This window comes from Procambarus clarkii, chromosome 57 (genome assembly GCF_040958095.1).
Source record: "Procambarus clarkii isolate CNS0578487 chromosome 57, FALCON_Pclarkii_2.0, whole genome shotgun sequence".
Taxonomy (NCBI): Eukaryota; Metazoa; Arthropoda; class Malacostraca; order Decapoda; family Cambaridae; genus Procambarus; species Procambarus clarkii.
In genome coordinates, this window is record NC_091206.1 from 10,558,892 (window position 1) to 10,584,575 (window position 25,684).

Consider the following 25,684-nt stretch of genomic DNA (forward strand, 5'->3'; position numbering starts at 1 on the left):
CAAATAGGCAGAGTTTCTTTCACCCTGATGCAGCTGTTACCTAACAGTAAATTGGTACCTGGGAGTTAGGTAGCTGTTACGAACTGCTTCCTGGGTGTACTCACCTATTTGTGCTTGCGGGGGGTTGAGCTTTGGCTCTTTGGTCCCGCCTCTCAACTGTCAATCAACTGGTGTACAGATTCCTGAGCCTACTGGGCTCTATCATATTTATACTTGAAACTGTGTATGGAGTCAGCCTCCACCACATCACTGCCCAATGAATTCCATCTGTTAACTACTCTGATACTGAAAAAGTTCTTTCTAACGTCCCTGTGGCTTATTTGTGTACTTAGTTTCCACCTGTGTCCCCCCTTGTTCGCGTACCACCCGTGATAAACAGTTTATCATTATCTACCCTGTCAATTCCCCTGAGAATTTTGAAGGTAGTGATCATGTCTCCCCTTTACCCTTCTGTCTTCTAGTGTCGCGAGGTGCGTTTCACGCAGCCTTTCCTCGTAATTCATGCCTCTTAGTTCTGGGACTAGTCAAGTGGCATAACTTTGAACTTTTTCCAGCTTCGTCTTGTGCTTGACAAAGTACGGGCTCCATGCTGGGGCCGCATACTCCAGGATTGGTCTTACATGTGTGGAATACAAGGGTTCTGAATGATTCCTTGCACAGGTTTCTGAATGTAGTTCTGATGTTAGCCAGCTTTGCATACGCCGCAAATGTTATTCATTTTATGTGGGCTTCAGGAGACAGGTTTGGTGTGATATCAATTCCTAGATCTTTCTCTCTGTCCGTTTCATGAAGGACTTCATCTCCCATTCGGTATCCTGTTTCCACCGACTAGTTTCATGATCTTACATTTATCCGAGTTGAACTTTAGTAGCCATTTGTTGGACCACTCATTCAGTTTGTCTAGGTCGTCTTGAAGCCTCATACTATCTTCCTCCGTCTTAATCACCCTATTAATTTTTGCATCATCAGCAAACAATGGGAGGAACGATTCTATACCCTCTGGGAGATCATTAACATATGTCAGAAACAGTATATGTCCAAGGACTGATCCCTGCGGGACTCCACTGGTGACGCCTCGCCAATCTGAGGCCTCACCCCTCACAGTGACTCGCTGTCTTCTGTTACTTCGGTATTCCTTTATCCAATTGAGCACCTTCCCTTTCACTCCTGCCTGCATCTCCAGCTATTGCACTGACTCTGGTGTGGAACAGTGTCAAAGGCTTTCTGGTAATCCGAAAATATTCAGTCTGCCCACCCTTCTCTTTTATGCCTGATTCTTGTTGCCTGATCGTAGAGGTCAATTAATCCTGTGAGGCATGACTTCCATGAAGTCATCCCTGAACCTATGTTGATGTGTCAAAAGCTCCTTCGCTCCAAATGTTACTCTAGCTTTTTTCGCACAATCTTCTCCATCAACTTGCATGGTATGCAGGTTAGGGACACTGGACTGTAATTCAGTGCCTCCTGTCTATCCCCCTTCTCATATATAGGGACTTCATTTGCCGTCTTCCAAATTTCTGGCAGACACACACTAGTTCTGGTGTGTGTGTGTGTGTGTGTGTGTGTGTGTGTGTGTGTGTGTGTGTGTGTGTGTGTGTGTGTGTGTGTGTGTGTGAAAAAGAACTTATCGATGACAGTTGAGAGGCGGGCCGAAAAATCCAGAGCTCAACCTCCGAAAGCACAACTAGATGAGAACACGAATTCTCAACCATTGTAACATTCTCACTGCTATAACAACTTTCCAGATCCCCCGCGGGTCCCCCCAGAATACGAATATATATCAGTACATGTAAATATACATGATCACCATAGGTGACGCCTTCATAGCACACGATCCTCCTAATACGATCCTAATCTTGACTACCGTGGCCTATCCCTCATCTTCCTAACTCCATGGGTCATATGAATCACATGAGCCTCATGGGTCCTCCTACAACTCTGGTTACCTGTTATTGATTTTCCCTTCAACGTAGAATATGAAATTCGGTGATTGGATCATGTAAGAATATTACTATGCCTTCAAACGTTTGTAATGTTATAAAGGGAATTTAATGCTCAGTGAAGGCAGAATTCATTATTATATTAAAATATCAAATATTTGGAGCCCCATATAACCAGTGATCTTTCTCTAGTCACAACTCTCACTCAGGCTGCGCTCATCCAAGCTGCAGCTGAACCCGAAGATGCATTCACCAATATTAATATTCTGTGTATTGAAATTCAGGATTTTCTCATATATATGTAAATATTTGTATACATTAAAACTTGGAGAATAGTTAAGCTTAAACTAGCTTTAGTTAGGTGTTTAAGTTCTTTTGGCAATTATTTTTATTTTAGTACGTGGGTCGTGGGTATTTACAGAAGTGCAGTTCGATCAAATGAGGTGATCGAAGTACTTTTTTGGGGGGAAAAGTTTTAACGTTATTAGTTGTGCGTCAGTGAGTCATGAGGAAAGTGTTTTTCAGTCATTTTTTATAGGTTTTGGCAGCTGAGTTAACGAGCATTTGGCATTTATTTGTGAGAACGGAATAGTAGACGGGCTGACGTTGGTGAGGCATTTACACTGATACGATTCGAACACAAGATTTTAGCGAAGCACTGCTTGAGAAATGCTCGAACATTATCAGTTGAGAGTTGTTTGTAAAATATTAATTATTCATGAACAGAGGGCACTGTCGTTTAAATTAACGAGCATCTGATTGTTTACGTGTACAGGCCAAATAGGAATTTCAAGTAAAGCTTAGCAGATTTCCATCCATCTGTGTTCGAATATGTTTAGAAGTTTGAGTCGGTGGCAGGCCACGTAACTAAACTTTGGCCTGTTGGTAGTCAACCCGTCTTCACCTACTCTCCATTCTACCCCATTTTCTCCCTATTTTTAACCACTCTTTCCCTCCCCCTACCCCTACTTACCCATCTGTTTCCCTCCGCCGTCTCTCATTACTAACATCACAACCACTAACTTTATCACTATCACTTTCATCACCGCCACCACTAATCTCATCACAACCACAATCTCTTTAATTACCGTCATAAACACCGCCACCACCACTACCAGCACCACCGTCATCTCATCGTTGTCATCACCACTACCCTCATCACCATCACCATGATAATCACCATCACCACCGCCACGAACTTCATCAACACTATCACAACTACTACATCACCATCACTACCATAATCATCATCACAATACCTACCACTACCATCATCACAATTACCACCACCACTACCTTCATCTCAATTACCACCACTTCGACCATGACAATAAGCAATACTTTCATCACAACCACTACCATCAGAATCACCATCATCCCACCTACCACCACAATCGCCGCCACCCCCACTATCATAATCACAATCACGACAACCCCCACTACCATCACAATCACCATCACCCCCACTGTCACCATCACAATCATTACCACCACTATCATCACTATCATCACTGCCTCCACTATCATCTTAGCCATCACTACCCCCACTACTATCACCATCACCACTCCCACCACCACCATTATAACTTCACCATCACTCAACATTTTGATTATGTTAACACACTGATCAGCAAAACCTGAATTTAAATTTCACTCGTTAAATATCAGTAATGTGAAAATTTACATAGTAATGAACCTTTTGTGTATGGACGAGAGCCGCATACACCAGTGACTGCCTCGTTAATTGTGTCGTCGTTTTCCTTCAGAGGCAAATAGCTGTGTAATTAACCACTTTTATCGCTCACTAACGAATGAATTAAGAAAAACTGATGACATTTGAGAAACATTTTGTTGCAATTAACCATTCCTTGTTCTGTTGTTGTTTGTGTCCTTGGTCTTGGTGTCCTTGGTCTTGGTGTCGTTGGCCTTGGTGTCGTTGGCCTTGGTGTCGTTGGCCTTGGTGTCGTTGGTCTTGGTGTCGTTGGTCTTGGTGTCGTTGGCCTTGGTGTCGTTGGCCTTGGTGTCGTTGGTCTTGGTGTCGTTGGCCTTGGTGTCGTTGGTCTTGGTGTCGTTGGTCTTGGTGTCGCTGCTAGTTGTGTCGTCTTAAGTTTCGTCGTTGTTAGTTTCGTCGTTGTTAGTTGTGTTTATGGAATTAGTGTCATTGTTATTTATGTCGGTATTGCTGCGTTTATGTAATTCGTGTCGTTAATTACTCTCTTATTGTTAGTTGAGCCATTATTAGCTATCTCGTTAGTTTTGTCGTTATCATTTATTTCGCTGTCAATTGTTGTGTTGTTTTTTGCACTGTTTTTTTTTTACATATATACAGGTAGAGAGAGAGTACCTGTATGCGATCCAGAGAGTAACTGAATGCACTCAAACGTACAGTTGTACCTGTACAAATATTTTAGGTTAGGTTCGTAAGAAGTGTTTCTTCATTTGCTTTCCATATTCAGAAAAAACAATTCATACAAACCGGACTTTAAATATTTGTTCAGATACATCTACATGTTTGAGTGAAGGACGTAACTGTCCTGGCATCCCATGGGGTAGGTGTGCGACAACTACTGCAACACCACAGACCTGCCCGACCTTCAGGCTCCCCGGAGATACCCAACAACACTTCCGTCCACAACTACAGGACTTACGACGGTGCACGTTAATATGTGCACTCTCCAGAGTGCAGTCTGGCGACTTCTCCACGCGCACTCACATTACATCCTTAAGACAGACGCGATATTCCATTCACTCACAGAGATAAATTATTTTTGTACTTTCAGAGGTTTCACACTTCACAAATTACAACACATTTCAGTCATTTACGAGGGTGACAAATCATATCATTATAAAGTTACATTTAGTGTTAAACCTGACGCAGTCAGATCTAAATATAATGTTCCGTTCTTCAGCTCCAGAAATAGATTAAAGTATAGCAAAAGAAACACATCACACATTAAGAAATATTCGAGCAGCTAATACTAGACGAAGTTTCCGAGCCTAGTAGCGATGGTCGGGCTCGGAGTTACTGTTGGGGGTAATGAGCCCCAAACTTCGACCCTACATCCAGAAAGTTGGGATAAGTCCTGCCACTAGAACCCAGCTTTAGATATCACAACACTCGTGCTTCAGTTATACTCGTGACCACACAAACGAGTATTTCGATTAATTTCGTGTTAACACAATGTCAAATAATACAGTAAACACAAACTGTGCGATATTGACATTATGTCGTTATGGAGCAACATAAAAACACAGTTGATCGTGTTGATGATAGCTGCTCCAAGACCAGGCCGCCCCCGCCCTCCCGTCATCCCCATCCCAGGTACACAATACACAGCTAGGCTTTTAGCTTATTGCTAAAGCCCCAGAATAGCTGCTGCTACATAAACGCTGCCAATCCTCCCTACCCGCCTGATACCCGGGGACTACATAAACCAACACCATCAAAAGCTCCGTGTCTTATCCCCCGTCACCTAAACATATGGGATTTTTTAGTGCATACAATAAAATCCGTTAAACTCTTTTGATGTGAACACTGACTCCAGCACCAACCTACACCTCCAGGTGTTAGCGTACCCTCAATTTGTATTTCCTATTTCTTCTAGGGATGCACTTCTACACCTCTGAAGTGTAGGTGATATAATTATTACCCACACTTTATCCAGGTGCCAGAACTACGTTTCTCATTAGCAGTGCTGGAAGGCAGTGGGCAGGGAAGGCGCTTAAGGCACCAAGACGACAACACGAAGGGTAAACATGCAAACGGAAAATTTTGCAATTTCTCGTCGCTAGAAGATGATTTCAACACCATTTTTTTTTCCTAGTTCCGTAATGAAATTCCGTATTTCATTTTGTTCCCCTCTGAAATCAAACCACTTGACGTGAGGCATGTCTGAGCTTTCAGCCACTTGTTATCGAAATTCCTAGCGTCTAGAGGCAAGTGTTCCACCAGAAACACAATACAACTTAATATTATGTTATCTTAATAATACTAATATTATGAGTGTTATATAGTCGTAATGGTTTGGGGTACTTTCTCCTGATAATTACCTTACCTTACCTATCTTAATATGATATACAATTTTTAGATTATGTTAAGAACGTGAATTACTGACTTGGTTATGTTAGGTTCGGTTGGTTAGGTTAGGTTAGGTTAGGTAGATTAGGTCTGATCAAATTTCGATCATATATATATATATATATATATATATATATATGACAATGTCAGACCACGAAGGAAAAATGAAACAGGAAATTTCCTTAAGTACTTTCGTATATTAAATACATCTTCAGAAGGAAGGTTTAATATACGAAAGTACTTAAGGAAATTTCCTGTTTCATTTTTCCTTCGTGGTCTGACATTGTCACATTCTTAATCACGTGTTTATTTTCGTGATATACACACATATATATATATATATATATATATATATATATATATATATATATATATATATATATATAATATATATATATATATAATATAATATGTATATATTTTAATCGGGGATTTGCCGGTATTCCAGTTTGTCAGTTTGTTGTGAACAATATATTAAATTTTGGCCATGCGTGTGTTGCTTAAAAATTAAAGGTTGGTGATTCTCTCTGTAAAACTACCCAGAGTAATATTTATAATTAGCGAGATAATCGTCTTTTTCATGGTCGAGAAAGTTCATCTTGTTAAGTGCAGTAATGTTGATGACAAGATGCGCGTTGGTGCTAGTCTTGTTTGCTGCAACAACATTCCACAATAGGGAATAAGTTAACATAACCACTCTGGCCACTGGACCACTGGACCACTGGACCACTGGACCACTGGACCACTGGACCACTGGACCACTGGACCACTAGACGAAGGAGAGGGCTGGTGGTTCTACGCTACTCTGACCCCTTCTAAGATGACCCTGTGTGACAGGTGCCCCTGGTAGCATGTGTTGTAACTGGTGACCTGGTAGCATGTGTGGTAACAGGTGACCTGGTAGCATGTGTGGTAACAGGTGCCCTGGTAGCTTGTGTGGTAACAGGAGCCCTGGTGGCATGTGTGGTAACAGGTGACCTGGTAGCTTGTGTGGTAACAGGTGCCCTGGTAGCATGTGTGGTAACAGGTGCCCTGGTGGCATGTGTGGTAACAGGTGACCTGGTAGCATGTGTGGTAACAGGTGACCTGGTAGCATGTGTGGTAACAGGTGCCCTGGTAGCTTGTGTGGTAACAGGAGCCCTGGTGGCATGTGTGGTAACAGGTGCCCTGGTAGCTTGTGTGGTAACAGGTGCCCTGGTGGCATGTGTGGTAACAGGTGCCCTGGTAGCAGGTGTGGTAACAGGTGCCCTGGTAGCATGTGTGGTAACAGGTGCCCTGGTGGCATGTGTGGTAACAGGTGCCCTGGTAGCATGTGTGGTAACAGGTGCCCTGGTAGCATGTGTGGTAACAGGTGCCCTGGTAGCTTGTGTGGTAACAGGTGCCCTGGTAGATTGTGTGGTAACAGGTGCCCTGGTAGCTTGTGTGGTAACGGGTGCCCTGGTAGCATGTGTGGTAACAGCTGCCCTGGTAGCATGTGTGGTAACAGGTGACCTGGTAGCATGTGTGGTAACAGGAGCCCTGGTACCATGTGTGGTAACAGGTGACCTGGTAGCATGTGTGGTAACAGGAGCTCTGGTAGCATGTGTGGTAACAGGTGACCTGGTAGCATGTGTGGTAACAGGTGACCTGGTAGCTTGTGTGGTAACAGGTGCCCTGGTGGCATGTGTGGTAACAGGTGCCCTGGTAGCATGTGTGGTAACAGGTGCCCTGGTAGCATGTGTGGTAACAGGTGCCCTGGTGGCATGTGTGGTAACAGGTGCCCTGGTGGCATGTGTGGTAACAGGTGCCCTGGTAGCTTGTGTGGTAACAGGTGCCCTGGTGGCATGTGTGGTAACAGGTGACCTGGTAGCTTGTGTGGTAACAGGAGCCCTGGTAGCATGTGTGGTAACAGGTGCCCTGGTAGCATGTGTGGTAACAGGTGCCCTGGTAGCATGTGTGGTAACAGGTGACCTGGTAGCATGTGTGGTAACAGGTGACCTGGTAGCTTGTGTGGTAACAGGTGACCTGGTAGCATGTGTGGTAACAGGTGCCCTGGTAGCATGTGTGGTAACAGGTGCCCTGGTAGCTTGTGTGGTAACAGGGGGCCCTGGTAGCATGTGTGGTAACAGGTGCCCTGGTAGCATGTGTGGTAACAGCTGCCCTGGTAGCATGTGTGGTAACAGGTGCCCTGCTAGCATGTGTGGTAACAGGTGCCCTGGTAGCATGTGTGGTAACAGCTGCCCTGGTAGCATGTGTGGTAACAGGTGCCCTGGTAGCATGTGTGGTAACAGCTGCCCTGGTAGCATGTGTGGTAACAGGTGCCCTGGTAGCATGTGTGGTAACAGCTGCCCTGGTAGCATGTGTGGTAACAGGTGACCTGGTAGCATGTGTGGTAACTGGTGACCTGGTAGCTTGTGTGGTAACAGGAGCCCTGGTGGCATGTGTGGTAACAGGTGCCCTGGTGGCATGTGTGGTAACAGGACCTGGTGGCATGTGTGGTAACAGGTGCCCTGGTAGCATGTGTGGTAACAGGAGCCCTGGTGGCATGTGTGGTAACAGGTGCCCTGGTAGCTTGTGTGGTAACAGGTGCCCTGGTAGCATGTGTGGTAACAGGTGACCTGGTAGCTTGTGTGGTAACAGGTGACCTGGTAGCTTGTGTGGTAACAGGTGCCCTGGTAGCTTGTGTGGTAACAGGTGACCTGGTAGCATGTGTGGTAACAGGTGCCCTGGTAGCTTGTGTGGTAACAGGTGCCCTGGTAGCATGTGTGGTAACAGGTGACCTGGTAGCATGTGTGGTAACAGGTGACCTGGTAGCATGTGTGGTAACAGGTGCCCTGGTAGCATGTGTGGTAACAGGTGACCTGGTAGCTTGTGTGGTAACAGGTGCCCTGGTAGCTTGTGTGGTAACAGGTGCCCTGGTAGCATGTGTGGTAACAGGTGCCCTGGTAGCTTGTGTGGTAACAGGTGCCCTGGTAGCATGTGTGGTAACTGGTGACCTGGTAGCTTGTGTGGTAACAGGTGACCTGGTAGCTTGTGTGGTAACAGGTGCCCTGGTAGCTTGTGTGGTAACAGGTGACCTGGTAGCATGTGTGGTAACAGGTGCCCTGGTAGCTTGTGTGGTAACAGGTGCCCTGGTAGCATGTGTGGTAACAGGTGACCTGGTAGCTTGTGTGGTAACAGGTGACCTGGTAGCATGTGTGGTAACAGGTGCCCTGGTAGCATGTGTGGTAACAGGTGACCTGGTAGCTTGTGTGGTAACAGGTGCCCTGGTAGCTTGTGTGGTAACAGGTGCCCTGGTAGCATGTGTGGTAACAGGTGACCTGGTAGCATGTGTGGTAACAGGTGACCTGGTAGCATGTGTGGTAACAGGTGACCTGGTAGCTTGTGTGGTAACAGGTGCCCTGGTAGCTTGTGTGGTAACAGGTGCCCTGGTGGCATGTGTGGTAACAGGAGCCCTGGTGGCATGTGTGGTAACAGGTGCCCTGGTAGCATGTGTGGTAACTGGTGACCTGGTAGCTTGTGTGGTAACAGGAGCCCTGGTAGCATGTGTGGTAACAGGTGCCCTGGTAGCTTGTGTGGTAACAGGGGGCCCTGGTAGCATGTGTGGTAACAGGTGCCCTGGTAGCTTGTGTGGTAACAGGGGGCCCTGGTAGCATGTGTGGTAACAGGTGCCCTGGTAGCATGTGTGGTAACAGGTGACCTGGTAGCTTGTGTGGTAACAGGTGCCCTGGTAGCATCCTGTTCCCAAGTCACACATCTTAAGAACACATTGAAGCCGCATGATGAGATCAAACCAGCATCTCTGGACTCCTCAGGCACGTTCACTACCTTCCTCCCCACTCATTTCCTCTCACTCCGCCTCTCAACCCTCTCACAATCTCTCCCTCTCCACCTTTCTCCCACTATCCACACTCTTTCCCGCTCACCTCTTGTTTTTCCTCCTCTCTCACTTCCCCTCTCTCTCAGTCTTCCCCTTACTACTCCCCTCTCTTCCCTATGCATCTTTCTCTCCAACATTCCCCTCTCTCCTCTTGTTTGCAGCCTCTCTCTACCTCTCTCCTTCTCTTTGCATCCTCTCTCTTCCTTTCTCCTTCTCTTTGCTCCCTCTCCCCAAATCTCCCGGCACCGCTCTCTTCCTTTGCCCCCTCACTTCTACTATTTCTTCCAGGATGGATAGATGGATGGAAAGTTTAATTAATTTTATGATATATGGATAGAAGGACAGATAGATGGATAGAAAGGGGATGGAAATATGGGTGTATAGATTAATGGATGAATAGATAGATTAATTGATGGTTGGATAGATATATGAATAGAAAAATGAATAGATGAATGACTCCTACTGATTTTGTCATTGATACATCACATTAATGTGTTTCCTCTGTGCACTTGCAGAGAAGCTCTGGGGGTGAACCCCTTGACTAGGGGGCACGGGGGGGGGAGGTGGCAATGTGTGAACCCCTGAATTGTCTTCAATGGAAGCCTCAAGACCCTTAGGGATTTCATTTGAATCCTAGGTTGCATTGCTATTTACCATGTCGTGGCCGAGTGGTTAAGGGCGTATGATTGGGCGCAACCAGTGTGCAGGTTCGAATTACTTCGAACCTGCTCTCTTCGAAGTTACTCTCCAAAGTTTTACAGTTCTATCTTTGCTTGATGCTAAGAGGAGCATTTCTTTGACCCTGTCAATATTAACTAGACTTCCTAGTTAACAACGGTTTCTCCAATTGTTTCGTTGAAGACATCATAAGAAGATAGGTGAAACGCCATGCAACCTCTAAAGAGTTAACTAACACAACACCTGTACCCCCCTATTAGACTATTTTACAGGAACGTCTTTTCGACAGTCCATAAAACGGAGGAAAGGGTCCTGAAAGATATTGTTAATAGGAACGTTATCCCTACAGATAAAAATCAGAAGACACAATTGACGATTTACTTTAAAACCAAAAAAACGGCCAATCTACTCATGAAGAACTCTCCAGACATAAAGCTGAACGCCTTAAAGGAGACCAACGTAGTCTATGCCTTCAAATGCCCACTTGGGGACTGTAAGCCCCAAAGAACTCAGTATATAGGCAAGACAACAACGTCTCTTTCCAGGCGATCAACAATGCATAAGCAACAGGGTTCCATCAAGGAACATATAATGTCTTCCCACAACCAGACCATCACCAGAGAAATCTTAACAATCGATACAGAAATCATCGATAGATACAACGATAGCAGGAGGTTCGACGTCTGCGAGGCACTACACATCATGAAGTCAACACCAGCAATCAACAGCCAATTAATGCACAACTATATTCTACCCACTTCAAGACTACGTACCAATATAGAAGCATTAAGAGGAAGTATGGGCCAATAGGCCCTCTGCAGTTACTTCCATTTCTATGTTCTTTTATCCAACAAATGCCCCATTGTTTCGAGTTCTGTCTTGTGTTGTCATGAGTTTGTCCATCTCACCCAAAACTGTTGTACCATATGACCTCACCCAAATGCGAGTATAAATATGGAAGCAAATGGCGTGTTTACAGGTTACAGTTGCGTGTGTAAACTAAAGTCGTTGAAAATGTAATAGGTAATTACGAAACGTGTTCAGGCGTCAGACTAGAAATAAAAATGACTTTTGGAGAATTCATTTTCCAGTTACCATCAACAGTGAGAAGAAACATAAGAAATATTGAGAAAATTCGTGTTAGAATTATTATTCTTACCTTTTCGGTCATATTTAACAACATATGTTTACAAGAAAGACTGCTACCAATATATATATATATATATATATATATATATATATATATATATATATATATATATATATATATATATATATATTTATTTATCTCCGTAATTAGTATGGACTAACACGTAAGCACTCAAGAAGTGCCAATATTTATTATGGTATTTGTACCTAGAGCAATCATCGACTTCCACTCCACACCCTCGCCTTCTCTTCACTCCTCTCCAATCGTCTACACCTCCACTCCACACCCCTCCTGAACTCCTCTTCTAGTCTCCACTTCCCTCCTGTACTCCTTTTCTAGTGTCTCCACTACCCCTCCACTTCCCTTTTGTACCCCTCTTCTACTCTCCTCTACTCCTCCACTTCCCTCCTGTACCCTCCTCTACTCTCCACTACCCCTCCACTCCCCTCCTGTACCTCTCTACTAATCTCCACTACCCCTCCAATTTCCTCCTGTACCCTCTCTTCTACTCTCCTCTACCCCTCCACTTCCCTCCTGTACCCCCCCTCTTACTCTCCACTACCCCTCCACTCCCCCCCCCCCAGCTAATCTGTCGCCATGATCGGCAATTTTGGCCACTCGGCAGGGAGCAGATCCGTCTGGAGCCAGAGTGATCCTCCAGGCGAGTCTCTACTCGTCACAAGGGCGAGGTGCTTGACGAGGCTGGAGACTGCAAATCCCAGAGAGTCAACACGTCTCTCTGATGAGCCGTCGTCTCCTTGATTATGTCAGGGAGAAGCCAGCTGAAGATGGAGAAGGGAGAGAAGGAGGGGGAGTAGGAGATCAAGGATGAGGAGGGTGTTAGTGGTGGGAGAGTAATGTAAGATTTCCTGAATGAGTGACAGGAGGAGAGTGCACGAGCTGGTGACGAATTGCAGGATGAGATGCTGGGGAGGTACACGCAACACTGGTTCCTCTGGTTACATGCGCTGGCATCACAAGAGTCGCTCCCATATTTCTGTCTGCCTATCTCCCTCTTTCTCACTCTCACTCTCTACCACCATGTCTCTCTCTCTTGCTCATTCTCTTTCAAAATAATTACTTTAATTCATTTAGGATTTACATGTTACCCAGATTGTACAATTTTCAGTGATTAGTCTATAAAATTCCGATAGATTTTCGATAAACTGTCTTCAGCTAATTACTGCACTTTACCATTTTGTTGATGGATAGATAATACTTAAATTTAGTTTTACTGTTGGTAATGAGTGCATGAGCGCGCCTGGTAATCCTATTAATTATTAAAATTACTTTCCGATTTTTCACCAAGTAAATAAATTTTACGATGCGGGCATATTTGAAAAAGTTAGTGGAGGAACGTGTTCGCCCTTCCAACTGAAGCGTAAACAAATCGAATATTAAAAAGTATTTCATTATGTACAGTGGACAAGAATGTGAATTTAAGATTTGGACAGAAATTGTGTTGATGTTGGTGTAAATGTTGGAGCCAAGATACGTGCTTGTAGAGTGTTGCAAGGTCAGCCCTCTGTGTGTAAACATGCCCTTCTAGGATTAGTATAGTTCAATGCATTCATTCTTTTCACTCTTTTGAAATCTATATTAATAAAAATGGAAATGTTCGTTTGTTCAAAATCGTTAATCTCCGAAAGTTCTCCACCGATTGCTTTGAAATTTTAACACAACGTTGCATTCGAATAGGCGCGTGTTTTTATATACCTACTGTATACATGTCTCACCTTTGACAGGAAAAAAAATGTTTTTTTTTTTAAACAGAGCCATCTGTAGGACGGAGGAGCAACGCACGCTGCAGTCTCCGCGAGATCTTCACCGATTGCTTTGGAACAGGGGAGGGGGGTAATGGTTGGGAGGACGAGGGGATGGGGGAACTGGGGATTGTGGGGACGAGGGGACAGGGGAATGGAGAATGGTGGAGAGGACATAGGGACAGGGGAGTGGGGGATGGTAGGGAGGACGAGAAGACGGGGGAGGTAGGGAATGGTAGGGAGGACGTGGGGACGGTGGACTGGGAAATGGTGGGAAGACGAGGGGACGATCGAGTGGGGGATGGTGGGGAGGACAAAAGGACGGTAAGAGGAGAATGATGGGGAGAACGAGGGGACGGGGGAGTGGGGAATGGTTGGGAGGACTTGTGGAGGGAGGGAGTGAGGAATGGTTGGAAGGACGAGGGGACGGGAATGAGAGGAACTGGTGGGGAGGACTGGGGGGACAGGGAAAGGTAGCTGAGCCACAGCAATGCGTGGCCGGGTACAGCTAGTAACCTTATAAAAACTGTGTCGAATTATCCTTGACAACGTGCTCCTGTAGTTCATATAATTTATTAACGACGCCTATACTGAATAGCCCCCCCCCCTTCTGTATCCCGTGTCCATTCATGTCCCCTCGTTCTACTCGTTCTCAGTTTCGAGTATTACTTCTCTCTCTCTCCCCCTCTCTCTCTCTCTCTCTCTCTCTCTCTCTCTCTCTCTCTCTCTCTCTCTCTCTCTCTCTTTCTCTCCCCTAAGTCATTTACTTTTAAAATCTTGAACGTCGTTAAAATTTGTGTTCTATTTAATTTTTTCCCTCCAGTTTGATTAGGTCCAGTTTCCTCAGTATTCTTCATAGCTCGGTACAATTACCTCAGGAGCAAGCCATGTTGCATATTGTTGGGTGATTTCTAGTTGTGTATTGTGTTTCTTTAAGTGAGGTGTTGTATACCAGAGCAGCATACTCGAGAGAGGACCAAGCTAAGGATTCGTGGACTGCCCTAGATAAACTGCCTTCCACAGCTCAATTGCCTCCATAGGTCACCTCTGTGGCCATAAAAACGTCATTAGCCAGATGGACAGTACACTAGGTAATCCTTGGATAAAACTCGTTCACTGGGGACTTGACATTGTGACTTGTAGCCACAACCTAGATGGCGCTGATCTTGATACGCCAGCCACCAGAGGTCATCTACATCGACCTATCTTTCTGATTGAGGCAGGAAACCAGAGCCATTCGCTGATACCAGGCCTCCACCAACAGATGGCGTTGTCTACATATCGGCCAATACTAGGGGAGTTGGAGTGCAGACCCATAGATGGCGCTGACATTGCCACTCCACACACTGACGATGGTGTCGATACCGTAACACCAACCGTCACACTTTCCCCACCATCACACTTTCCCCACCTGTCATCTTTCCCCCCACCCGTCACATTTTCCCCCACCCGTCACATTTTCCCCACCCATCAGACTTTCCGCACCCGTCACACTTTCCCCACCCAGCACACTCTCCCCACCCGTATTTCCCTCCAAGCGTTTAGACGAGATACAAATTAGGTGTCAAGCTGGTGACGGGCCGAGCCCCACGCCCGCCTGGGACCTCAGGCCCTCAACGACAACACAGATGAGTGATGGTCGTGCTCGAGGGACAGATGATGGGAGGGAACGAGTTAGGAGGGGGTGAAAGGAGTGCTCCGGGATGGGGAGTGACTGGAGGGGGAGGGGGGGGGGAGGTGGTTATAGGAAGGGAACAGGGAAGGAGTTGATGATAATGGTAGCTGGGAGTTAGCTCCCAGCTAAGCCTCACGCCGTGAGGCTTAGCTAAGCTCCAAAGCTACTAAAGCTCCTAAACTCTTAGCTAAGCTAAGCTTAGCTTAGCTGTCAGCTAAGCCTAAGCCTTTCGAGAATGGTAGCTGGTTAGTTAGGGGAGACAGGTAGCTGGGAGCTGAGAGCTGCGCCGGGCACCAACAAGATAAATAAGATTGTATTATCCAACTGCTCTTGCATCTGGACTATTCCCCACATACTTCAATAATGCCACAATAAGATTAATCCCCAAGTCAGGTAAACCCCAACTCAAACTGAAAATTGCAGACCAATTTCCCTCCTCGAAGTACCAGACAAAATATTCGAAAAAATAATAAATCAGAGACTTGTGAAGTACATGGAAGAGGAAGAGAAGTATAACACCAGGCAGCATGGGTTTAGAAACCGCAGAGGGGCCCACACAGCTACGGTCCTGATCTACGAGCATATAGCTAACGCAATGTCGAAAAAAGATCAATGCAATATAGTGCTTAGAGACGTTTCGAAAGCCTTTGACAAAGTTTGGCACACATGCCTAAAATATAAGATATCTGAGCTAGGACTCCCACTGCTACTCTCTGCAGTTTTATAGACAACAGAACTGCTAGGCTCAATATCGGAAGCTACTTGGGTGACTTAATACAACTGAAACGTGGAGTACCACAAGTAAGCTGCCTCTCCCCCACTCTATTCGATATATATACAGCTGACCTACCCTAACCTCAGCATGGGGAATACATCACATACGCTGACTATGTCACCCAAATAATATGCCAACCAGGACCATCAAACAAGCCAACACGACCAAGTCAGCAATTGAATTAATAAACAACTTTGAGTAGCAATGGAAAATTAGCACAAACAAACAAAAGTTTCAGATAATATACATTGCAAAAAGAAACTCAGACCCCCATTATCCTTGACAACCGTCCGATCCAATATGCGGAGGTACATGATCAATAGAACAGGGATAAAAATTCACGTAAGGGGCCGACTAAACAAAGCCAAAGCAGCCTTAGGAAAACTGAATAGATTCCGAAGCCTGAGTACAAACATACAGATACACCTATATAAGGCTCTAGTTCGATCGCATCTAGAGTATCCCCCAGTACCACTACACACCTTAAAGAAAACTAACATGCAAAAACCCCTGCCAGCCTCCCACTACGTGCCCACCTAGGGCACACTCCTCCTCTTCCCTGGACCTCCCTTCTTCCCCATCCCCCCAAGCCCTCCTTTCTACAAATTCTCCCCCACAAGCCCTCCCTTCTCCCCCACAAGCCCTCTCTTCTCCCCCACCCCCTAGCCCTCCCTTCTCCCCCATGTCTTCCCTTCTCCTCCCACCCTGAAGCCCTGTGTTCTCTCACACCCCCCTAAGCCCTCCATTCTCCCCCCACCCTCCCTAAGCCTTCTTAGGGTGGCATTCTCCCCCACCCTCCTCAAGTCCTCCCACCTCTTCTGCCCCCAGACCTTCCCCTCATATCCCGCCCCCAACCCCTCCCTTCTTCCCCCACAAGCCCTTCCTCTTCTCTTACCCCCTCCAAGCCTCCCTCTCCCCCCCCCCATGCCTCCCCCTCTCCCCCTCCAAGCTCTTTGGTCCCGCCTCTCAACTTTCAATCAACTGGTTGATTGCTGGTGGACAGATTCCTGAGCCTACTGGGCTCTATCATATCTACATTTGAAACTGTGTATGGAGTCAGCCTCCACTACATCACTGCCTAATGCAGTCCACCTGTTAACTACTCTGAGACTGAACAAGTTCTTTCTAACGTCCCTGTGGCTCATTTGGGTATTCAGTTTCCACCTGTGTCCCCTTATTTGAGTATCCCCTGTGTTAAACAATTTATCCTTATCTAACCTGTCAATTCCTCTGAGAATTGTGTTGGTAGTGATCATGTCTCCACTCACTCTTCTGTCTTCCAATGTCGTGAGGTGCATTTCACGCAGCCTTTCCTCGTAACTCTTGCCGCTTAATTATGGGACTAGTTTAGTAGCATTCCTTTGAACTTTTTCAAGCTTCGTCTTGTGCTTGACATGCTACTGGCTCAACGTTGGGACCGCATACTCCAGGACTGGCCTTACATATGTGGTATACAAGGTTCAGAATTATTCCTTACACAGGTTCCTAAAGGAAGTTCTGATGTTAGCCAGCCTCGCATACACCGCAGATGTTATTCTTTTTATGTGGGCTTCAGGAGCCGGATTTGGAGACAGGAGACAGACACTCTTTAGCCACATACTTACATTTTTTATTGAGATTAGTAATATTCTTGGTGTGATGGGTGAGCCAGCATTTGTAATGGGTGAGCCAGCATTTGTAATGGGTGAGCCAGCATTTGTAATGGGTGGGCCAGCAAGTATGAGGGAGATAGGGGGGTAACACAGGGAAGGGGTGAGAGAGGTAAGGTAACACAGGGTAGTCGTTGTCGTGATATAAGCCGACGGTCATAAATTATGAGACCAGATTAAGGGAGTGTGGGGTAGAGGGACGAGGCGCTCGATGTAAGATCAAATCATTTAATCTAACCTCAAAGATCCCCCCCCTACCACCAACCCCCCCCTCCCCCCGACCCCACGCTCCCTCTGACTTCACCACTCGATTTATTCCCACGTCACCCCATTCGTCTTCCCTCTCCCCTTTCATCCATCTAGCTTTCCCCCCTTTCCATTCCTTCTCCACCCCTTCTGGTTTCATTCTCAATCCTCAATTCCCTCCCTCTCTCTACCACCACTGCCCCAACCCTTCCCCAACCCTTCCCCAACCTCCTCACCTCCCCCTCTTCCCCACAACCCCCATCTTCCTGACAGTACCCCTTCCCTTCCTGCCCCATGCCTGGGACAACAACCTGGCCAGCCAATGTTCCCAGCCAGGACCTAACGTGCCCGGGGCTTTAACTGTCACAACGCCCCGCTCCTGCTGGCCACACACCCTAGGGACACATTCATAACATGTTGCACACACAGTTGAAATATGTTACACACAGTGTAATTGGCTCCCGATCTGGTGTCTAGTGAGACGTGTACAGGGGGAAGGGGGGAATGAGAGAGAGAGAGAGAGAGAGAGAGAGAGAGAGAGAGAGAGAGAGAGAGAGAGAGAGAGAGAGAGAGAGAGAGAGAAACACCCCTCTCTCTTCAGATGAGCTGAGGTTAGACAACAGCTCTTGCTTGCATTTGACGAGGTACGTCATTTGATACCCTTTATGAACACTAGTCTTAGTTAAAAAAAAAATAGAGTTACAGAGAGAAAGAGAAAGAGAAAGATGAACAGTTGCATGTGTCAGAAAATAGCGAACATCGAGCAGTAGAGCAGTAAAGATATAACGAACAATGTGATAGCGAAAAAGCAAACCAATAGAAGTAACAATTGGTGGTGGGAACGTTAATGGCGAGGCAAACTGTCACATTAAAGACGCTAAATGTGTGGCAGAAAACGTCAGTCACACGCTTAAGACGTCAACATCTGCAGGAAAAATAAAACTGAGTTTGCTTGTAGTGATTAATTTAGCATGTTGTATCATGAGAGAGGAGGGAAGGAGAATGAGTGGGGGCTGGACCCCCTCCCCCCACACACACACTCTAGCTTATTACTTGCGGGGAGGGCCGGAGGGCGCGGGGGGGGGGGGGAGAGGCAGCAGAGAGGGGGAGAACTAGACGGAGAGAAAGAGACAGAAACCTTGAAGGAGCATGGTACGATGAACAAATATATTAGAACAAATGAGATGGAAAGCGAGGGTGAGAAAATGGGGAAGCAGAAAAAGATACACAATTGAAAACAAGGAAAGTGTCAAGAAGCAAGGACACGAAGAACATAAAAATGTTCGTGAGCAGCAAACTGGAAAATTTTCGTTATTTGGTTTACTCTGACCCTCAGCGACGACAGACTCACGAACGCCTGACCCACAGCGACGACAGACTCACGAACGCCTGACCCACAGCGACGACAGACTCACGAACGCCTGACCCACAGCGACGACAGACTCACGAACGTGAACTTCAAAACAGAGACAAGTGGCAACAATTACTTAACTTGGAGGTGGAGATAACTGTAACGGCCGAGGACATGATGGTTAAGATCTTCACTGATAACGAGACAAGGAACACGAGTCGTGGAAGGTAACGACGACATATCAACTCTGGCTAGCCTCCTCAGCCTACCTCCTCAGCCTACCTCCTCAGCCTACCTCCTCAGCTCGGTTGTTGTCTCAGGGTGAGTGGTGTGAGGGCCTAAGTCAAAGCCTCTGAATAGGATAATCTGGTATTCCTCGGCCTGCTTTATGGGATAAATAGTTCCCGCGAGTACGGTGTGAGGGGGAGGGACGGAGGGAGGGGGGAGGGACGGAGGGAGGGGGAAGGAGGGAAGGAGGGGGAAGGGAAGAAGGGAGGGGGAAGGGAAGAAGGGAGGGGGAAGGGAAGGAGGGAGAGGGAAGGGACGGAGGGAGGGGAAGGGACGGAGGGAGGGGGAAGGGAAGGAGGGAGGGGGAAGGGAAGGAGAGGTGGGGAAGGGAAAGAGGGAGGGGAAGGGATGGAGAGAGGGGGAAGGGAAGGAGGGAGGGGAAAGGGAGGAAGGAAGGGGGGAAGGGATGGAGGGAGGGGGAAGGGAAGGAGGGAGGGGGAAGGGAAGGAGAGATAGAGAAGGGAAGGAGGGAGGGGGAAGGGAAGGAGAGATAGGGAAGGGAAGGAGGGAGGGGGAAGGGAAGGAGGGGTATGGAAGGGGAGAGAGAGAGACGAGATTGTATTGGATGGTCGCTATGACGGTGTGACAAACTGGTTCTTTCCCAGACTGCGGCAATGTGCTCCATACTGGGGGTGGAGGGGGGCAGGAGGGGGGGGGTAGGGAGGTGGCAGAGAGGGGACGAGGGGAGAGGGAACGCTTGGCTGAGGGGAAAGACGAGGGAAGAAGAAGGGCAAAACAGGAGAGAATGAATAATGGAAGAGTCGAAGAAGGTAGACAATTCCCTCGTAAAGAGCACAGAAGGAACGGGCGGGGACGTTAAACCAGAGAAGAGACAGGGTGGGATAGATTGAGGTAGGGAAGGAATTATCAGGAGAAAGTGCCAAGCCAATACGACTATATAGCACTTGGAAACGGCCAGGAGAAGGATTTGAGATGGGACGGGAGGAAAAGAATGGTGTCCAACCACTTGGACGGTCGGGGATTGAACGCCGACCTGCATGAAGAACACACGCACACTGTGTGTGTGTGTGTGTACTCACTGTGTGTGTGTACTAATTACTACTGGGCGAACGGGTGCATCAGCTGAAAGAAACTCTGACCATTTGTTTCTGCCTCAGACGGAAATCTAACCCGGGTCCTTGTGACTAGGACCCACGAGCGCTCTCCAATCGGCCCTGAGGCACCCTATGTACTCACTTATTTGTGATTGCATGGATTGATCTTCGGCTCTCTGGTCTCGCTGCTCAACTGTCAAACAACTGATGTACAGGTTCCTGAGCCTATTGGGCTCTATCATATCTACACTTGAAACTGTGTATGGAGTCAGCCTCCACCACATCACTTCCTAATGCATTTCATATGTTAAATACTCTGACACTAAAAATTTTCTTTTTAATGTCTCTATGGTTTAATTGGGTACGCAATTTTCACTTGTGTCCCCTTGTGCGTGTGTTCCCCTGTGTTAAATAAACTGTCTTTATCTACCCTATCAATTCCTCTGAGAATCTTGTATGTGGTGATCATGTATTCCCTAACTCTTCTGCCTTCAAGCGACGTGAAGTTTAGTTCCCGTAGTCTCTCCTCGTAGCTCATACCCCTCAGTTCAGGTACTAGTGTCTGATGGCAAACCTCTGAACCTTCTCTAATTTAGTCTTGTGCTTGACGAGATATGGACTCCATGCTGGAGCTGCATACTCGAGGATTTGTCTGATATATGTGGTATACAAGGTTCCGAATGATTCCTTGCACAAGTTTCAAAAGGTCGTTTTATGATGGCCAACCTGACAAACCTGAGGGGAGGGGGGGGGGGGAAGGGGTGTTACGGCAGCTGTAGATCCTATCGAAGTGAGTTGGGTGAGGGAGCTCACAGCGAGGTGAGTGAGGTGGGTGAGCTCCCTCACCCACCTCGGTGAGGTGGGTGAGGGAGCTGTGGAGGCGTGCAGGCCCCCTAGTGTTAGCCACATGACGGAGTGGGGACTCGCGTGCGTGAAGTTAAAACCATCTTATTACTACTGTGGGTTTCAGGCGACGGGGTCGTCGGCCCATCAGCCACACGGACACAACCTGCAGGGAAACACAGGCCAGTCAATTGCCAGACGCAGGAGCGACGTCCTCAACCAGACACCTTGGAGACGAATGAGGTGGACAAAATCATTAGCGAAGTGGAGTGTTCGGTGTGGGCCCGTTTAGGCCCTCGTAGGCTCTTGAAGGTCGTCAAGAGGAGGGTAGTGACGTCACGCATGGAGGTCACCACTCCTACATGATGAACACGCGGTCACAACACCACACTCGTCTCCTTCACACTGTTTGTGATGTCGTAGTGTTGTGCTCTCTCTCTCTCTCTCTCTCTCTCTCTCTCTCTCTCTCTCTCTCTCTCTCTCTCTCTCTCTCTCTCTCTCTCTCTCTCTCTCTCTCTCTCTCTCTCTCTCCGTTCTCTAAAACATTTTCCAATGGCAGGAAAAGCAAATCTCTGAAGGTTCCAGGAGGCTGTTAATCTCTGATTTTCTGACGGATTTGTTCACCTCCAGGAATAAGAATATGTGGGAGGAATTGAAATATAAGAACTCCGTACCATGCGAGATTATTGACATACAATGGCCTGTCATGTCCTGGTTCCCCGCTATACAAGGTTCTTGCCGTGCTACCTCAATGCCACACACATATTTTCTGACGTTTGACTCAATATAATTACCAGTGTATGACACATAAGCAATACGTATCTATAAAATATTATGGCTGATTGTATTTCTATCTTTCTGTCTGGCTAGCTGTCCATAGTAGGGGCTAGATGCTTAGGGCTAGCTTCACTCAGTTTGCCAAGATACCACATTGGGGTATGAGAATGTCTTTGGCTTGTCGGGGATAGACCCAGTGCCATTTTTGTTAAATATTCGCATCTACAGCGACCCCCTGTGATTTTTCTCGGTCTGGAATATGGGATGCGTTTTTCCTAGAGAATTATCAGAGAAAGAGAGAGGGGGGGGGAAGTGAAAGAGAGATGACGGAAGAGAGCGAAGGGGGTATTTTGGAGCAGTGAGAAAGAAAGAAAGAAGGGAAGAAAGATGGAAAAGATGTGAAAAGTGGGAGATTGAAGAACAGTGTAAACGAGGGGAGACATGGGGGAGAGAGTAGAGTAGAGTAGAGTAGATTGGGAGGGAGTAGAGGATAGAAAGTAAAGATTGAGAGAGAGGTTGGAATGGAAGGAGATGTGAAGTGAGAAAAATAATGGTAAAAGGGAAGGAGGGTAGGAGAGTGGAAGAGAGAAGAATAATTATCAGAAACTAGAGCTGAGAAAGATGGCGAAGACAGGATGGAGAGGAGACGAGCGGGATTGTAAAAGAGTAGGGAGGAGGGGAAAGAGGAGGAGAAGGATTCATGAAGAGAGACCCGGGCACAGCTGGGTACCCAATCTAGCTATAAATATTACAACATAAACGTCCAGCGAACTGTCGGTAAATAAAAATTAAAAGCCATTTACTATTTCAGTTCCTGGACATTAGATCACAAGAGAAAGATATTTTCCAGTATTAATCAGAATAACCTGCACGTTCATTCCTGGGTGAGCCAGCTGACAGTTCTTATATTGGAGGAACACAAATCTGTCGCTGCTGAGGAAGGTTGTCGAAGATCCTTGTGTAAGTCCATGTAGTGACAGCTGCCGCCTCCTTCATGACGGCCAAGCCTCATATATATATTGATCCAGAAGCGTCGTCCGTCCGTCAAAGAAGACATTGAATAAACATAAACTTGTGGAATATTTACTTCATTATTCTCTCTGAATCGACGGCGTCGTTAAAGGACTTTTTTTTTCCTGCACGTCCAAACGTTAGAAATACTCAAAACAATAAACAATGACACTTAATAGCAAACGTACCAAGGAAACCTGAGGCACAAGAGAAGATAGAATGATCAAGAGGCAAGAAAGAGCTAGAAAAAGACAATGACTGCCAGTCGTTGCAAGCGTGGGAGAGGAGTGTCCCCTCGGAGCCTCTACAGCAGTAGCCATGACGGTGCGTGGCCATCAACACTGTTGACACGCACACTGACACATGTGGCTCCCGCAGGACACGTACTCATGTGTCACAGACACTAAGTCAAAATACAATGGCAGAAAATTAGACACCAAACCCACATACTTGAAAATAGAGGGAACCACGACGTCTCAGTCCGCCCTCGACCATTATCAACTACTAAATGTTTTAGAGAGACTCGAGCGACGAATTCAGAATAGAGATAATCACAACGATTTACATAATGAAAATAGCGGGAAAATGATGACCAAACCACACACCAGAAGATGGTGAGACGACGACGGGAGTCCTGGACCATTATCAAGTTGATTGTGATGACACAATCAACTAGATAATTTTCCAGGACGGATCGAAACGTCGTCGTCTCTTTATCTTCCAGTGTGTGATTTGATCATCATATCTTCAGCCACGTAATTGTGACTCATCGTCTGTAGATGGGGAGATTTAGATATTTATGTATTTCAAAACAAAAAAGAAAGAGCAAATATGACGAGAGCACAAAAATTATTAAACTAACTTGTAAAGAATAGAATTCCCGACCTGATATCTGAGACCCGTTGAGGTGACCATAACGGGGTTGACCTTGAGCGTTGAGGTGACCATAACGGGGTTGACCTTGAGCGTTGAGGTGACCATAACGGGGTTGACCTTGAGCGTTGAGGTGACCATAACGGGGTTGACCTTGAGCGTTGAAGTGACCCTAACGGGGTTGACCTTGAGCGTTGAGGTGACCATAACGGGGTTGACCTTGAGCGTTGAGGTGACCATAACGGGGTTGACCTTGAGCGTTGAGGTGACCATAATGGGGTTGACCTTGAGCGTTGAGGTGACCATAACGGGGTTGACCTTGAGCGTTGAGGTGACCATAACGGTGTTGACCTTGAGCGTTGAGATGACCATAACGGGGTTGACCTTGAGCGTTGAGGTGACCATAACGGGGTTGACCTTGAGCGTTGAGGTGACCTGTGAGCCACCGTAGCGGCAAAACGCACTCTTGCGTCAACAACGCACTCTTGCGTCAACAACGCACTCTTGCGTCAACAACGCACTCTTGCTTCTGACCATACAACAATATTCGTAGTCAGGACACATTGTGATGTTACAGGATGTCAATTTAATACAAGCGTGTCATCAGCATAAAGGCATCTACAGGTGATTAGTGTAATGGGCAGGTGTTTAGTGTAGGCAAACACGGACTCCACCCGTGTTGGTGCTCAGCTGAGGCAGAGGAGGAGCGGAGTGCACACAAACACACCATATATAATGATGGGGTAACAGACACGTCTGGAGCCGCATGTGTCACGGTGCTGTGTGAGACACGTCTGGAGCCGCATGTGTCACGGTGCTGTGTGAGACACATCTGGAGCCTCATGTGTCACGGTGCTGTGTGACACGTCTGGAGCCTCATGTGTCACGGTGCTGTGTGAGACACGTCTGGAGCCTCATGTGTCACGGTGCTGTGTGAGACACATCTGGAGCCTCATGTGTCACGGTGCTGTGTGAGACACATCTGGAGCCTCATGTGTCACGGTGCTGTGTGAGAGACACGTCTGAACCCTCAAGTGTCACGGTGCTGTGTGAGACACATCTGGAGCCTCATGTGTCACGGTGCTGTGTGAGACACATCTGGAGCCTCACGTGTCACGGTGCTGTGTGAGAGACACGTCTGAACCCTCAAGTGTCACGGTGCTGTGAGAGACACATGCCTAGAGCCTCATTCATATAAGAGCTGTGTGAAGGGCGCATGTGGAATATTATGTGTTCAGGATTTTCTGAAAGATACATCTAGAGTCTCATGTATCCGTGAGCTGTGTGTGGTACACAGACTGAGCTTGACGTGTCCAGGTGTGCGGCGGACACGTCTAGCGCCTCACGTGTCATTTAGCTGTGTCATGAGATGTGTCTGAGTGTGGGTATGGATCCAACTTGGACTCCTGCAGCGTCACTCAGCTATACACAGTGTTCACCGTGTTGGGAAGCAGCAACAGAAACACCAGAACTACACCTCAAACCTTCGCTTAAGACAAAAAAGTATAATTTCAGCTATAATAATTAATAATGATTTTGAAATTAAATTAAATAAAACAGCAACAATGACACTTTACAGTAAACAACTTACTTTCATAAATCAGCGAGAGAAACGGAGGGACGCAGCCATTTCTGCAATTTCGAGGAAGAACGATATTAATTGACAGTGCTAC

General features: G+C 46.7%; 1 protein-coding gene across 1 annotated transcript; it reads right to left on the reverse strand.

Annotated features, from left to right (window-relative positions):
- Positions 1-3,797: 3,797 nt before the first annotated feature.
- On the reverse strand, positions 3,798-24,416 carry LOC138353317 (uncharacterized). Its single transcript, XM_069306192.1, has 2 exons — positions 24,001-24,416; positions 3,798-4,026 (listed from the first exon to the last, which is right to left on the reverse strand). The coding sequence occupies exons 1-2, from the start codon at positions 24,414-24,416 to the stop codon at positions 3,798-3,800; spliced, it is 645 nt and encodes a 214-aa protein (XP_069162293.1).
- Between the last annotated feature and the right edge of the window lie 1,268 nt (positions 24,417-25,684).